Source organism: Drosophila willistoni, chromosome 3R, assembly GCF_018902025.1.
Source record: "Drosophila willistoni isolate 14030-0811.24 chromosome 3R, UCI_dwil_1.1, whole genome shotgun sequence".
In the NCBI taxonomy this organism is placed as follows: domain Eukaryota; kingdom Metazoa; phylum Arthropoda; class Insecta; order Diptera; family Drosophilidae; genus Drosophila; species Drosophila willistoni.
The window spans coordinates 7,085,665-7,099,949 of record NC_061086.1 but is presented as its reverse complement, the minus strand read 5'-3'; the positions used below and the strand labels follow the sequence as shown (position 1 = coordinate 7,099,949).

The following is a 14,285-nucleotide window of genomic DNA, read 5'->3' as shown; positions in this document are numbered from 1 at the left end:
TCATCAGTTTCCTCTTCCAATGGCAAATTTGTATCCTGCGCTGTTTCAGCGATAGCTGCAACAAATCTGTGTCCTGTCTCAAATAAAAAAGCACAGAAAATTCAGAGAAAAAATTCCCCCCGAATACCATATTACATCCAGCTGTCTCTGTTGACCCATGGCCCATGGACACGATTTACGAGGCATTTCCGAGCGAGACACATTGCAAAATTTACTTCAGATTTATTTATGTGGTGCGTGGGTAGAGGACAGAGGTGCCGGGTGGGGTTAGTCATTTAATACCCACCGCTCCCAGTCCATGCGTGCAGCAAACAATGAACTTGGTTATGAAACAACAGAACAAAAAGTACAGAAATAAAGCGTGACAAAGCTCACAAACAAATGCCCGTCACAATGGACAGTTAGATAGACAGATTCAGATACAGACAGATATACATAGATACGGATACGACAAAAACACACACATAGACACTCTGTTAGCACGCATAGGCGCATATAAAACAAACACCATTCTCTCATTCTATTAGGTCAGCCTATACAGGCAGACATATAAACCAAAACACACACACACACACACGCACACACACAGCATAAAAGGAAATAATATATGAAACAAAAGATTGATGCACAAAACGAAAAAACTACAGCAAACCGCAGTAAAGGTGGTGCAAAAGCGTTAAGGAAACAGATAGAAAGTTGTGGTCAGTCAGTTAACTAAAGATAGGATTATAAATCGAATGATTGATGTAGCTCCTATACAAACAGTTCTCCCAACTAACTTCCATATTCATTTCCTTACAATATACAGACAAATTTTAAAATTTGTTAACATTTCTTTAATGTCAATTTAATATGTGATATAATAAAGTCGAAGTAGGTAAGTAAGAAACCAACGTAGGTAGGTCTAGTCAAAATTATTTACTCTTGTTACAATATTCAAGGACTGTGTCAAGCAAAGAAGATTATTAAGCTAATAGGATTACCTGTTCCTTTTTGAAATTATATAAAAAAGAATGGTAAACCAGAGGTTTTTAAGCTTTTTGGTAAGCAATTGAAAACCAACGTAACGAAATTTAAATACTACTTCCAAACATTTCTGGCAAAGGATTTCTCAAACATGTTTGGGGAATCAATAAAACGATACATTTTTAAGAAATGCTTGAGAAATTTTTGATATAATAAAATATGATATTAAATAGAACTTCAAAAGTTAGTATTCTAAATTCATACATCATTATTTTTGTTAGTATTTTGTTTTAAAATCAATTTTAGCAAGCAACATGGATATATTTTACATATTATGCCATAAATAAGATTATCCTAAAACCAAGTGTCGAAACGACTTCCACTTATTCCTACACCTCACTGTGGCCAACACATTTGCTTTCGCTTTGCTTTGGTTATGTCAGGCAACAAGGGTCAATGCCAAACCGTTGTCACAAACGAACTGTCGATACGGATGCCACGCAAAAGTCATTGCGGTAAAGAGTTATGGCCAATAAACAAAATCACCGTCAGCCATAGAAAGCATTGCCTTTTGTCTTCAGGCTATGGACAAAACAATCGACTCGATTCGAGTTGCCTTGCGTCCTCAGTCCATAAAACAATCGACCAAAAAGTTAAGGCCAGTCTCGAGAGTTAATCTAACGACAACTGTCGAAATGTGAATTTAATACGAATTGTTAGATCAAATTTATGGTTTATGGCCTTTTGTTTTGGGGGGTCTATAAAAAAGGAACGAGACATACAATTCTATATGCAAACGCCCAACTCACCCACTCTCTAGAGACTTGACTGTTCTGTTTCAGTTGGGTGTTTTTTTTTTGAAGGCAACTTTTGGTGACAGTGTTTAATTGCTCATATTGAACACGTGTGGATTTTCCAAGCTAAAGAACAGCACTTCGGCTCCAACTAGCTAAAGCTGACTATTATGGCCATGGGCAACAAATTGCTTTTTCAGCTTTGTCACTTTTTCGTGTCACGTTTTTTTTTTTTGTCTTCCTTCATCTTTGCTCGCCTTAGTCTGGTTTTTGGTTCTGTTTCTAATTCGTTTTTGGATGGCTCCTCTCCTAAATCCAGTCCAGACCAGTTTAGCCCAAGGTAGTTACGTATGTGCACATATTTTTTTTTTCCGCCAATTCTGCACGTCACGTGGTCTTTTCTTTCCTTAACTTTTTGCTTGTTTTTCCGATGTCAGTGTTCTGTTGACTCGACAGAATTGCGTGACCAGAGGAAGGCTCTTTTTACCAAAGGCCACATAAATTTCACAGCCCCCAACACTGATTGAGTGAGGCACTCGAATTGACACCTATGTATATAGATGTTGCAGACGGCTCTTGATCTATTCGCCAGTTGGGTGATTGTTAAAAAATTATTGTTGTTTGTTTGCGATTTATTTTAAGCTGAAAATTCATGTGACTGTAAAAAATTATAGCTTTAGTTTTTATATAAAAATATATATTTACTAGTATATGTATTTGGTGATGCAAGCAAAAGTGGGAGTAAAACAGCATTAAAAACGTACATTAAATGCATTTGTGTAGGTGTGTGTTATGACTGTGTGCGTGTGTGCTCACACGCCAGTGTCTGTGAGTGTGTTTGGGAATTTCAGTGTTGAAAGTTTTTTGCATTAAAAAATCCAAGTGCGATTAAAAGTTTTTATTTTAATTCAGAATTATTTATGTTCATTTAAAATTGGTAGTTAAAATTTTCATCAAGTGGAAATCGGCAGTAGTTAAGCGAATCAGCGAAAAAAAGGAATTTAAAAATTTCAGCACTTGTCAGTTAACCATTCAAAAGGCTTTAACCAACAAAAGAAAACAAACACTTTTAATCATTAAAAGTAGAGCTGGAATCAAAATCCTTTGATTTTATTCTCAGTTCAGTGAGAAAGGATATCCAGTCTAAGAGGTACTCAAAAATGTCATACAAAAAGCTTGTTAACAAAGTTGTATGCATTATAAGCTTTAAATTATGATTTCAAACAAATTCAATTATCTTTGTGCATTAGCTTTAGTTATTCTTGTCCTTTCATTTCTTAGTTTCATTATTCCTTTTGGCTTTTGCACTTTGTCCAACATGTTCACACCAGACAGTCGACCCACATCAAAGCAATGAGAACATTATGGCACAACATCAACGCCTGCAATGGTGTCATTATTACTACAACATCCAAGCCAAGCGCAGACCCTTTGCCCCTGCATTCAATCTACCGCCTTCCGCCGCACATTTCCTTTACATCCAGAACAAAAACTGAGGTCAACAGTTTCCTAACGCAGTGCAGCGCTTCAATTGTTTTTTTTTTTTTCGTTTCTTCTGTTATATCTGTGCGTTTTTTTTCCTTTTGACTGACATGTCTCCCCCAAATTTAATGTCAGCATTGCCTTTACTCAAGGGAAATTGTTGGCTTACAAAAAAAAGAATGGGAAAAAAGTGGAATGAATAAAAGCGAATCGCGTATACGCCACATGGACACACACAGTGTGACGAGACTCCACCAGACTGACTCTGTTTCCTTTTGGGTTTTTTTGTTTCACTCTTTGTATCTATTCCTATTCTGTCCCCAGTTGTACCATGCAGCACTTTCTGCTCTAATAAATGAAATCAGGGAGCGTAACATTATGTGATGGATATATTGTTACGAGTGCCTCTCTCGCCTGTGCCTTTTAATAGTAGATATTGTCTCTCTTGCATTTCCCTTTTCACTTTTTGTCGCGTAATTTTCCGCATGTTGCCTTTTAATGTACAGCAAGAAATGAAGAAAAAAACAAGTACTACAAAAAAAGTACAAAATATAGAATATACAAATGAAAAGTAAAAGCCGAAAATGCAAATGGACGGTTGAATAATTGCTGAAGCTGATGAATGACAAATAAATGAAAGCAAAGCAAAGACTGATTGTGAGTGCTGACGTTTGAGAATATGTGGATTATAATTAACATTGATTGGTGTAATGTACACAACCCGGAATGAATCCAGATCATGTACATCCCCTCTTAGTCAAAGAATCTTCTTTGATTTAAGAAGAGGTCAGGTTCAGCCTATATTGGTAGTCTCTCTCGCAGTCCCTTATCATCAGATGTTATGATGGGCAAGAGTACCACAAATTAGGCCAAAGCCAACACTTCTACGGGCTTAGTGTATCGAGAAGTTTGGTCCGGGTGGGACTTCTGGCTGTCGGCTAGCAAACAGTCTTTGGGGGGGTTCTTTGGACCAGCATTACTCAATACACCCGTAGTACATAAAATAAAACAAAGTCCCTAGAGCACGAATATTACACAATTATTTAACCAAAAGAGATAAACTAGAAGGATACAGAAAAAGAGTATATTAGTATCGCACGAATAGGGAAGCTAAGGGGATGTTATTATAGCTTCGCGTCTAAACCCTCCCAACCAATGATTTTCCTTTCGCAAGATTCTGGAAAATCCCAATACAATTCAGCTCACCGCTCACATTTCGCTACAAGGAAGATCACATAACTTTTACTCAAACATTATAAATGATATTTATTCACGAGGGTTACGGAATACCAAAATACTTCAATAAGTCGGAAACATAATCCGAGTTGACTAAACTAAAATGATGATTCTTATAATATACGGGGTAATCAAATTAAATAATTGGATCATTTCAGGCATCCAAAAGCCAAATTAGGGATAATATGTCTTGTTTTGTGAAATCTTAATTGTAAGGTGGATAAATATAAACTCATAGATATTCAAAAATGAAAATGTCAATTGGAATTTGGAAGTCTCCACTTAAATTACGAGATTAATTATAAATAACTGTAGGCTCGCTCACACAGTCAAAGGCGATTCTTAATATCGATTTAATTTCTCAACACTGATTGGCAATTTTCTTTTTTCTTTAATATTTTGTTTTAGCTTTACGGTACTTGAGAGAGTTTTTTCTTATTTGTTGAATATTTGACACCGAACTCGCTTTCTGTTTGCATACAAACAGGGAAATACCAGAACGATCATGATAGGTCCAAATACGGTCTAAGGGACTCTCAATCCGCAACGAAGAAACTTTCTCTGCCCGTATCCGATTCGGGCAGCTGTTGGTGTGCAGCTTTTGAGCCCACGGTGTCTCAAAAATTATCCATGGCAAATTCTCGGAATTCAAATATAAAATTCCTTGCTTAGGCTTTCAGCATTCAATTTGATTGTGGCTAAGTTTTCGAAAGAACTTATTAGAAACTTCCAAGAATTCAAATATCTACAAAAAATTAACTTACGATAATAAGATTCACAAAACTTTATAATAGTTGTTGTCCTAGATGCTCCAGATTAGTATTTAATTAATAATTCGGCTTGATGGCCAAGAAAATTTCAGATTTAAATTTTTATATATTTTCTGGAGGAGCAGCGTGGTTTAGGCGTCTAGCCAGGGCGAAAGTTCGTCAGAAAAGAGTGTGACCAATGCACGCGATCGCGCATGATGCTACTTCGCTAGGGTTGCACTAGTAAAACTATCGAACTTCTAAGCTCAGCTGATTATTTCTATCGACACAATTACCCGCCACTTACTGAAATACAAACTAACGCCTTAAAATTTAAAAATAAAACTAACGGCAGAAACTGGGCACTTCATTGGCGCATTAAAAAACGTTGATCTTAATTGATTTATAAGTATAAATAAAATCGAATCTTTTTTAACTTCGAAGGTCGTCTCATAAAATTTATTGTCATTCATAAGGCAATTAGTCTTAATATAAAATGTAACCTAAATTAGCTAAAGCACTTCAACTCTGATATAAGAGTATCTTGATTAAATTCCATTGGATTTGTGCAAACATTATTGACATTTAGCACTTAGCATTCCAGTTAATAATATGAGCAGTTTAAAATCATTCTAGTGAACTGAAGTGTGACGGGATTTAGTTCTCAGCCGAAGAGAGACTTACTCATTCTACACTCTCCGATCAAATTGGCTTTTCTTTTCTCATATTATTTACATTTTACTAAAGCTTGAAATAGTCCGCTTTAAATCTACTCTACATAGCTGAAGCAGAATACGTTTTATGCACACTTCAAAAATATCTGGCGGAAAAAAATGAATCAGTTTTCCATTTACAAACCATTTAAATTGTAAATAACTTTTAAGCCACTCCCACACACGCCTTCCATATATCATGTAAAATTTTCAATTTCCTCTACATGCAAGCGGCAAAAAACCGAAAATTTTAAATGTATATTTATGGCATGGCAAAATGAAAAAGCCAAAGAACTAAAAAAAAGTAGAAAACCCAACGACAAAAAAGAAATTGAAATAATAATGCATATCACAGAGATATTTGTGGCCAACACAATTATGTACAATTGCTCTTGTCTCAGGAAGTTTCTAATTTGGTTTGGCATTACCATTCAATTAAGATGTTAATTGGCTTCTGGGAAAACCAAAAGGCTGAAAGAGTGATGCCTACGGAAATGAACGATTTCCTACCAAAAGCTGAAGCCAAATCAAGTAGCAAAAGTTTTCGGGAATGTGTGTGTGTGAATGTGTGTGTGGCTTATTTAGCATAGAATTTCCATGTGCAGCTTATTGGCGGGTATTGCGGGAAAGTAGAGTAGAAACGACTACGAACTATGTTGAAGAAGTCCATGGAGCTGCATGCCTAATGAAGCCATCTCCTATCTGAAATGCGAACTCAGTTTGTCTGGTCATGTGCGAACAGAGAAATCAATTAACTTAATTTCCGCACAAAACGTGGCTGGTAGTGGGGTTGGCCAAGGAGATTGGTGGTCAATAAAACTTTTCATCGGCCAAAACAAATTGTTGCATATTCCTAGACTGAATGACCAAATGGCAAGGCACAAACTTTGACCAGTAAAGATTGTCAGCCATGTGACGTGACAAGTAGACCAGACAAATGAAGTTGAAAAGTTTCATCGACTTCACAACAACAATTTGTACCATATCAATTTGTAATATCTTTGTGAATATTTTCTTCTTCAGATTGGACTGCTACGTGGTGGCAAAATGTTGGCTGAAGAGTCACCCGAATATCTAAGACAACAATATAATGCCGATTCGTTGGAGGATGTTTTTCTCAAACTTTCTGTTATGCAAAACATGGGTAAACGACGACGTTCATCAATTGCCCAGGAAATTGTTGAACAAGTAACAGTGCCAGCCAATTCTAATCCCGCTTTGGATATGTCCGATGAGCAGCATGCGGCCGAAATATCTGGTGAATTTGGGGATAATATTTCAATGTCATCGGCTGCCCGAGACCCGATCAGTAACACAGCTCTGGCGGCACCACCATTGCCACCAGCCCAGGAGATACCCACATCGTTTTGGTACAATTTACATGTGATGCAATCGCATCATTTACATGCACTTATCTGGAAGAACTTTCTGTGGATGATGCGCAATGTGGGGTAAGTTGGCAATGCATTTCTATTTATGGTTCTTAAATACATGCTTATTTCTCACTGAACGATTTAGTATAATGCTTTTCATTGTGGGACTGCCTGTGGTGCAAATATTGCTATTCTGTTATGCCATTGGCCATAATCCGACTGGCATCAAATTGGCTGTGGCAAATCACGAGATGTCCGAGGAAATGATTATGCAACAGTTCTGTCCAGTGCACACCGGATGCAATCAGACGATGTTGAGCTGCCGTTATCTCGATATGCTGGTCAAGAACAACAGCATGGTTGTGGTAAGTAGTCCGAATGTAAATTACCTGGCCAGTAGTCAGTGGCAACAGAAAACTGCAGCCCTGAATGCACTTGGGGGAAAACAGACAACAAAACTTTCAAATTTTCCTAACACCACATTGAAATTGAATACGAAGTCCCAAGTTGACTTCTAACTAAAAAGACTTCAAAGTTCTTTACGATGGTTTTTTAGAAAACTATTTAAAAAGATTTACATATCTTTTGACATATGTATATTACATATATACATATTTTTTAACATTAAACTAAATTTCAATAATAGTTTCTATCATTTCGGTTATTGTTAAAAGAATGAAATTCATCAACTTTATTACAGGTATCTCTCAAAGTTTGATAAAGTTTTAATTACTCACTATATATTAATTCTTGATATGTAACTAAAACATAATCAGTTCCAGAATTCGTCTGCTTGTTTAAATTTTTCTCGGTGTGTTTAAATTGTGCAGTGCGAACTTTACAATAACCACTCATGTTGGTAGTTGTAAGATATTCAAGGACCTCTTCCCCTTCATCTCTGCTGACCATTCCTGTAATTTATTTCAATTTGTGTGGACAGCAAAGATGCTAGAGCCAGGCTGCCAGGCTTACAGGCAAGCAGGCAGGCAACGTGTGCCATGGTATTGGGACTCTAGATGGTCTGGGTTCTTCGAGTCTTCAATCTATTGCACACATCGTTTCGTCCTGCCGCACTACTAAATCAACCCGTCGATGCCTCCTACTTGGCATTGTCTTGCTTTGGCTTGCTCTTGGGTGAACACAAATTACAGCTGCTTATCTTTGGCACAGCCAAAATAACAACAGCAACAGTACCCAGGAACAGGGTCAGGGATGGCGAAACAGAGAGAGAGAGAAAGAGAGAGTCGAGATCATCAATAAATTTACTCGCAGCTGCTGGGCAAAAATACTAGTTGAAAGCGATGAGTAAGAGGGGAGAAACTCAGGGGAGAGAGCCTGTTGGCCCTGGTGGCAATTTATTGCAAATTATGCTTCAAAAACAAAGCCTCTTTGTAGCCTAATTTGAGTTTAAGTTTGAATTGATGCTGCTTCTGCTGTTGCTCCTGCTAAATTTTCATGCATTTTGCATTAGAGTTTCGCATAATAATCGTAAACTCAGGCAAAGTTGTTGTCGACTACAAACTACATGCAAAATTGATAAACAACTGGGATAGACTTTATTATTAAGCTTATAAAAATGGTATACTTAAGTTAGTTAGTTGTTCGTCATAAATGAGATAGACAAAACACTAAGAGATAGGGAGAGGGTAAAAGTAAACAAAGGGCATTTCATTTCCAATTTCACTGAAGCCTTATTGTAATCGAATGGGAAAACAATTCTTAGAAATATGCCACAATGAAGGCAATCGACAGGCCTCAACTGGCCAATTTGTAAGGAAAAACTTTCTTTGTTCACCTTCCCTTCATTCTTTTACCTTCAAAATTGAAAATCTGCCTCTGCTTTTGCTCCCCTTATCACGCTTAATTTGTGCAAATTCTAACTAAGATAAAGATAAAGAAAAAGAAATACGCAACGTGGACCGCAGTTCTGACCCCTCCGCAACAAACAACAAAAAAAAAAGTAGAAAGGAAGGAAAGCTGAAAAGAGCCAAAGTTAATTTTGGTCAATGAACAGAGCGTATCAGCGTGGCCATCAGCACGTGGCCAGGACACACAGCCGGGACAAGGCCAACAGATAAGAGGAACAGGACAGTGCAGAGAACAAGACACCCCCACGCAAATGAAGAGGCTAAAGGCAATGGAAAAATTTGAATTCTGTTGCCCGTTTGCCATTTGCCGTGAAACGACGCATCGCTTTTGCTCTTTTTTCAATTGCCTCGCGTTTCTTTCAGCCCATAAGGAAATGGAGTATATAAGCACTTTAGTCATTTAAAGTTAACAAGAGTAAACAAATTTAATGGGTTCTAATTACTTTTAATGGTGTAAGATACTATCTTCAAATCTCCTTTACTAAATGGTAGTGAGTAGGGATTGGTTTGTCTTTGGCAAATGCTTAAGCTATTTGACTAAGGTAGAGGAAAGAAGATTTCTCAGGGCTTATGTATTTAAGATTTAAACATGAATAAACTTATCATTGTATTAACTATTAACACTTACCCCTCCTGGCTTTAGTAAAGTGAACCTGATGACAGCTGATCCAATTCTTTTAACTTTACAAGTTTAATTTACTTCTTAAAAACGGATTACAGGGTGTATTCAAATTCCTGATCTTGTTGGCAGTTAGTTCTTGCTCACCGTTTCATGACTGTTGACATCACAACAAAAGCGGTAACAGTATAAGCTATGCATGTATTTGCCTTGCAGGCCTTAAGGAAAAGCTTCACATCTTTTCCTTCTCATACCAAATATCATGTCCTCAGCTCTTGGCCTCATCTTTTGGTCGAGTTGTGCCTTGTGGTTTCTTTAGATCAAACAAATTTCGGTTACCCTCATCTTAATGACATAAAAATTGGCCTTTGTTTCCCATGCGTTGCCAAGGGGCAAATATTGTCCAAAAAACGGCCTTTGGCAATAATTTTACAAACTTTTCAGGCATCTCCAAAAAAAGAACAAAAATATATAAAAGGCTTAGCGTTTCTTTTTTTTTTTTTTTGTTTTATACGAAAATTGAAAAAAGGAACCGTTGAAGAACGAAAAGAAAGAATAAATAGGATAGAAAAACCTCGTATTGTGGTCAGTTTGTTTGGTCGGGTTGTCATTGCTTTTAATTAAAAGTTCATTAGGCATGACAACGTTGCCTCATCAAGGAGACACTGTCGTGGGAGAGATGGGGAAAAATGATAGAGATTTCATGCTCATCCGACAAGTTGTTTCTGTTGCACTTGATTAGCCATAAGTTTTAGCTTGAAGTGAAGCAGTTTTCTTTTTTTATTTTTGTTTTTTGATTTTATGAGCAAACTTGCGGCCAAGTTGAAACAAAAATTGCTAAGGTAGCCATGAGAAGTAAAAAGTTTTGCATGCTTTTGAGGGATAAAAGAAACAGCGAGGAGTAAGACGGAGGAAGAGACAACGCTTCATTTGCGCATAGTTTGTGTGGTTGAAGTTTGTCATAAACAATGTTGAAGTTAAGGTTAAACTATAAGCATAAAAGTTCTTGGAGTTTTGTGGATTTGATTGCCTGTTTGTTGTTTATAAATGTATGTATGTATGTATGTATGTATGTATGAATGTAGGTACTGATACATTTGCAACCTGGCCGCAAATTCGCACATTTGCCATAAAATCTAATGAAGCCCTTAAAGACCGCAAGAACCTCAAACCCAAAAAACCGGAACCCAAAACCCTTCAAATGGAATCCCTTCATTTGTCTCAACATTAATACGGCAATTGCGTAAATTTCACGCCCTATTGTCCTGTCCCTACATTCTGCCCGCCCTGCTGCGTGCCTGCGTGCCAGCCTGTCTTCTATGGTTTAAATAACTACATATATCGAGGCCACAAAATTGCCAAAGCTTAGCCCAAATACAAATGCCAATACATGAACCAACCATACCAACTCATACCCCTCCACCTTGATCCTGTGGAATCTCTGTAAGTGGCTGGCGAAAAGTTTAGGCAAAACTTTTCCCCTCTTGTTGTAACCAAAACTTCATCAATGTATGACTACCACTAGCTTAGGCCCAAGGACATGATGATCGCTCTATGTGCTATGTATATGTATGTATATGTGCACGCATATGTAGTACATACTGTTCATAAGTGGAAGAATCATTTGTGCTAAGAAAGGGATGGGGGAGGCTTTCACTTCATTATTTATTTTCCGTTCTTATTTCAGTTTCCTTTTTTTGTTTATTTTTTTTTGCGCTTTTTGGATGCGTAAGCAACTGCGCAATGAAATTGTAAAAGATAACATAAACATATTGTTGACAATGCCTTTGCCTTTGCCTTTTGTTGATGGTGCTGCTCATGTTTGCCTTTGCCGGCCTGAATTTATCGTTTGGCGCAAAGTACGCACATTAATTACAGGGAGTTACTTTTATTGTTGCTACATGCAACAAACAATGCGACAGGAAATGAAGCGTAGCACAGTCAACTCACAAAGCGAACCCAAAGGAAAGGAAGTGCTCAAGGGCAGGAAAATGAAGAGAAACAGAGCGCAGGAGAATTGGCGGTAGGCAGACAAGCCTCTGACAGACATTGCTCAATAATTCAGAGGGTCTTTTTAATTGTGCACCAACAATGCACATACCTAGCCGAAATTTGCATACCCTCCTTGACACTTCAAATTTGTGGCAAACCCCAAAAAAAAAAAGAACTCAAACACACAGGAGCAGATGGGAAACTGTTGCTACATATTGCTTAGTCTTATGAATGGTATAAAATGGTAAAGCACTGGAACAGAATTCATGTAAATTGCCATTCCTCCTCAGAAGTCTTTAAATAAAATGAAAATTACACCCTATGAAAGAGCATTGAAATTGCCAACAAATGGAAACGGTTTTTGTTGTCCGTCTGGCAAGGTGCAATGGCTTTTTAAGCTAATTGAATGAGCATTTGATTGACTGTTGGCATTTAATGTTGAATCCTCCACTTTTCCCTCCATCTTCTCGCCCACACAGAATTATGTGAATGACGACGAGGCAGCCTATGAGCAGGTGCGACGTGGCAATGCCTGGGCCGCTTTGGTTATACAACCTAATTATACCACAACATTGTTGGAGCGAGTGGAAGCCGGACGATATGCCGAAAACGAGACTTTAGAGGCATCCGATCTGAATGTTCGCATGGATGGGTCGAGTAAGTTTTCATTACAATCATTTCAGCACTTGTCCATTACTTATGGTCCTTTTTGTCTTCTCCTTAACAGATCAACAAATCGCACAGATGCTTTACGCTGACTTGCAGCTCACTTTCTTCAGCTTCGTGGAGAATATGTTAAGTGAATGCGATGTGAATCCCAAGCTAGGACGTGTTCCTGTAGATTTCAATGAACCGATTTATGGCTATCGCAATCCCAACTTTACCGATTTTGCTGCTCCCGGTGTTATATTGACCATTATATTCTTCCTTTCGGTTGCCATTACCTCGGGTGCCATGTTGATTGAAAGGAATGAGGGCATGCTAGAGCGTTGCCTTGTGGCAGGCATCACAGGACCTGAAATCTTGCTCTCCCAGGTGGTCACCCAGTTCACTGTGATGTTGAGCCAAACCGTATTCGTGCTCATTGTTAGTTTCTATTTCTTCGAGTTGACTCTTGTGGGAGACATTTGGCTGGTGGTTGCCCTTTGCATATTGAATGGCTTGTGCGGCATGACCTTTGGCTTTGTCATCTCTTGCGCTGTGGACACCGAGAGAACAGCCACCTACGTAGCTATGGGCTCATTCTTACCCATTGTGATGCTGTGTGGCATTATTTGGCCCATTGAGGGCATGTTCCCGTTGCTGCAATTTGTGACTGCCTTCCTGCCTCTAACCAAGCCAACGGAATCATTGCGATCCATTCTACAGAGGGGTTGGGGCATTGATAATCCCGCTGTCTATAATGGATTTATATCGATTTCATCATGGGTTCTAGTCTTCCTGGTGCTAACCATATTGCTGATCAAGTTCAAGAAGGGCTAAATGGTGTTCCATCTGAAGATACTGCTGATGATTTTACTAGGTTCTTAGGGTAGTGCATAGATTGTACAACTAGAATATCGATGAGTATGTCTCTTTCTCCCCATTTTGTTAGTCCTTAGTATAGGTCTTGGATATAATATATGTATTTTTCATATGCATGGAATTGTTGTGCCTTTATCATAAGTTACGTATAATCTAATTTCCCTCCACACATTATATTCACGTGACTCATATAGATTTTATAAACAATCAATCGATCATAAATGGAGAACAGATATCGTATCTCTATCTCACAAACATTTATTCTTACGAAATCGAATGTAAATTAAGTTAACGAAAAATAAAACTTTGAATATAAAAATTTAACGATTTTAAACTAAAGGTCGAACTTGCAAACTCTTGGCTTGTAAAACAAAATTCATCTTTCTATAAAGGTAAAAAGAAGATGCTGATTGGAATCAAGAGCCAATCAAAGAGACAAAGCGATTGAAATACCAAACAAATAACAATTATTAATATCTTCATCAACACGAATGTGACAATTCATTCAATTGGCATAAATGTCATCTGACGAATGTTTCAAGTCTTTTGTTTCCATTGTGTGTATATTTACAATTAAATTTCCGTCGGCAATCGATATTATCTCAACACCAGCATTTGCTATTATTTCATTCACCATGAGACTTACAGCTTGGTATAGATTTGCCGCATTGGATATGCCAAGGTTGTTGTCTTGAGCCCGTCGTCACCCATCATTGATTACTCGAGAGTGTGGCTGACGGCGCCACTCGGGCACATAAATTGGAAAATTCAGCAGCCAAAGGAAAAATCTCATTTTCATTTTCATTTTCATGTTCATGTTCACGTTCGTGTTGCTAACGCCCTTTAGCTCCCCTCCCTGCACATTGACTGGTCCACCTCCACAACTGCACACTCTTTTCACATAATTGAAAGTTCAAACTTTTCCGACTTGCCGCTGAATTAATTTTTCAACTTCATAATTTCTCAGTA

At 37.8% G+C, this 14,285-nt stretch overlaps 1 protein-coding gene across 1 annotated transcript in view; it reads left to right on the top strand.

Annotated features, from left to right (window-relative positions):
- Positions 1–13,635, top strand: part of LOC6651283 (ABC transporter G family member 20) — a 53,312-nt gene extending 39,677 nt beyond the window's left edge. The window contains exons 6-9 of the mRNA XM_023180132.2: positions 6,964–7,391; positions 7,459–7,678; positions 12,272–12,449; positions 12,520–13,635. Coding sequence (XP_023035900.1) covers positions 6,964–7,391; positions 7,459–7,678; positions 12,272–12,449; positions 12,520–13,274 — 1,581 coding nt within the window. The 3' untranslated portion in view covers positions 13,275–13,635. The remainder of the gene's footprint in view (positions 1–6,963; positions 7,392–7,458; positions 7,679–12,271; positions 12,450–12,519) is intronic.
- The last annotated feature ends 650 nt before the right edge of the window (positions 13,636–14,285 follow it).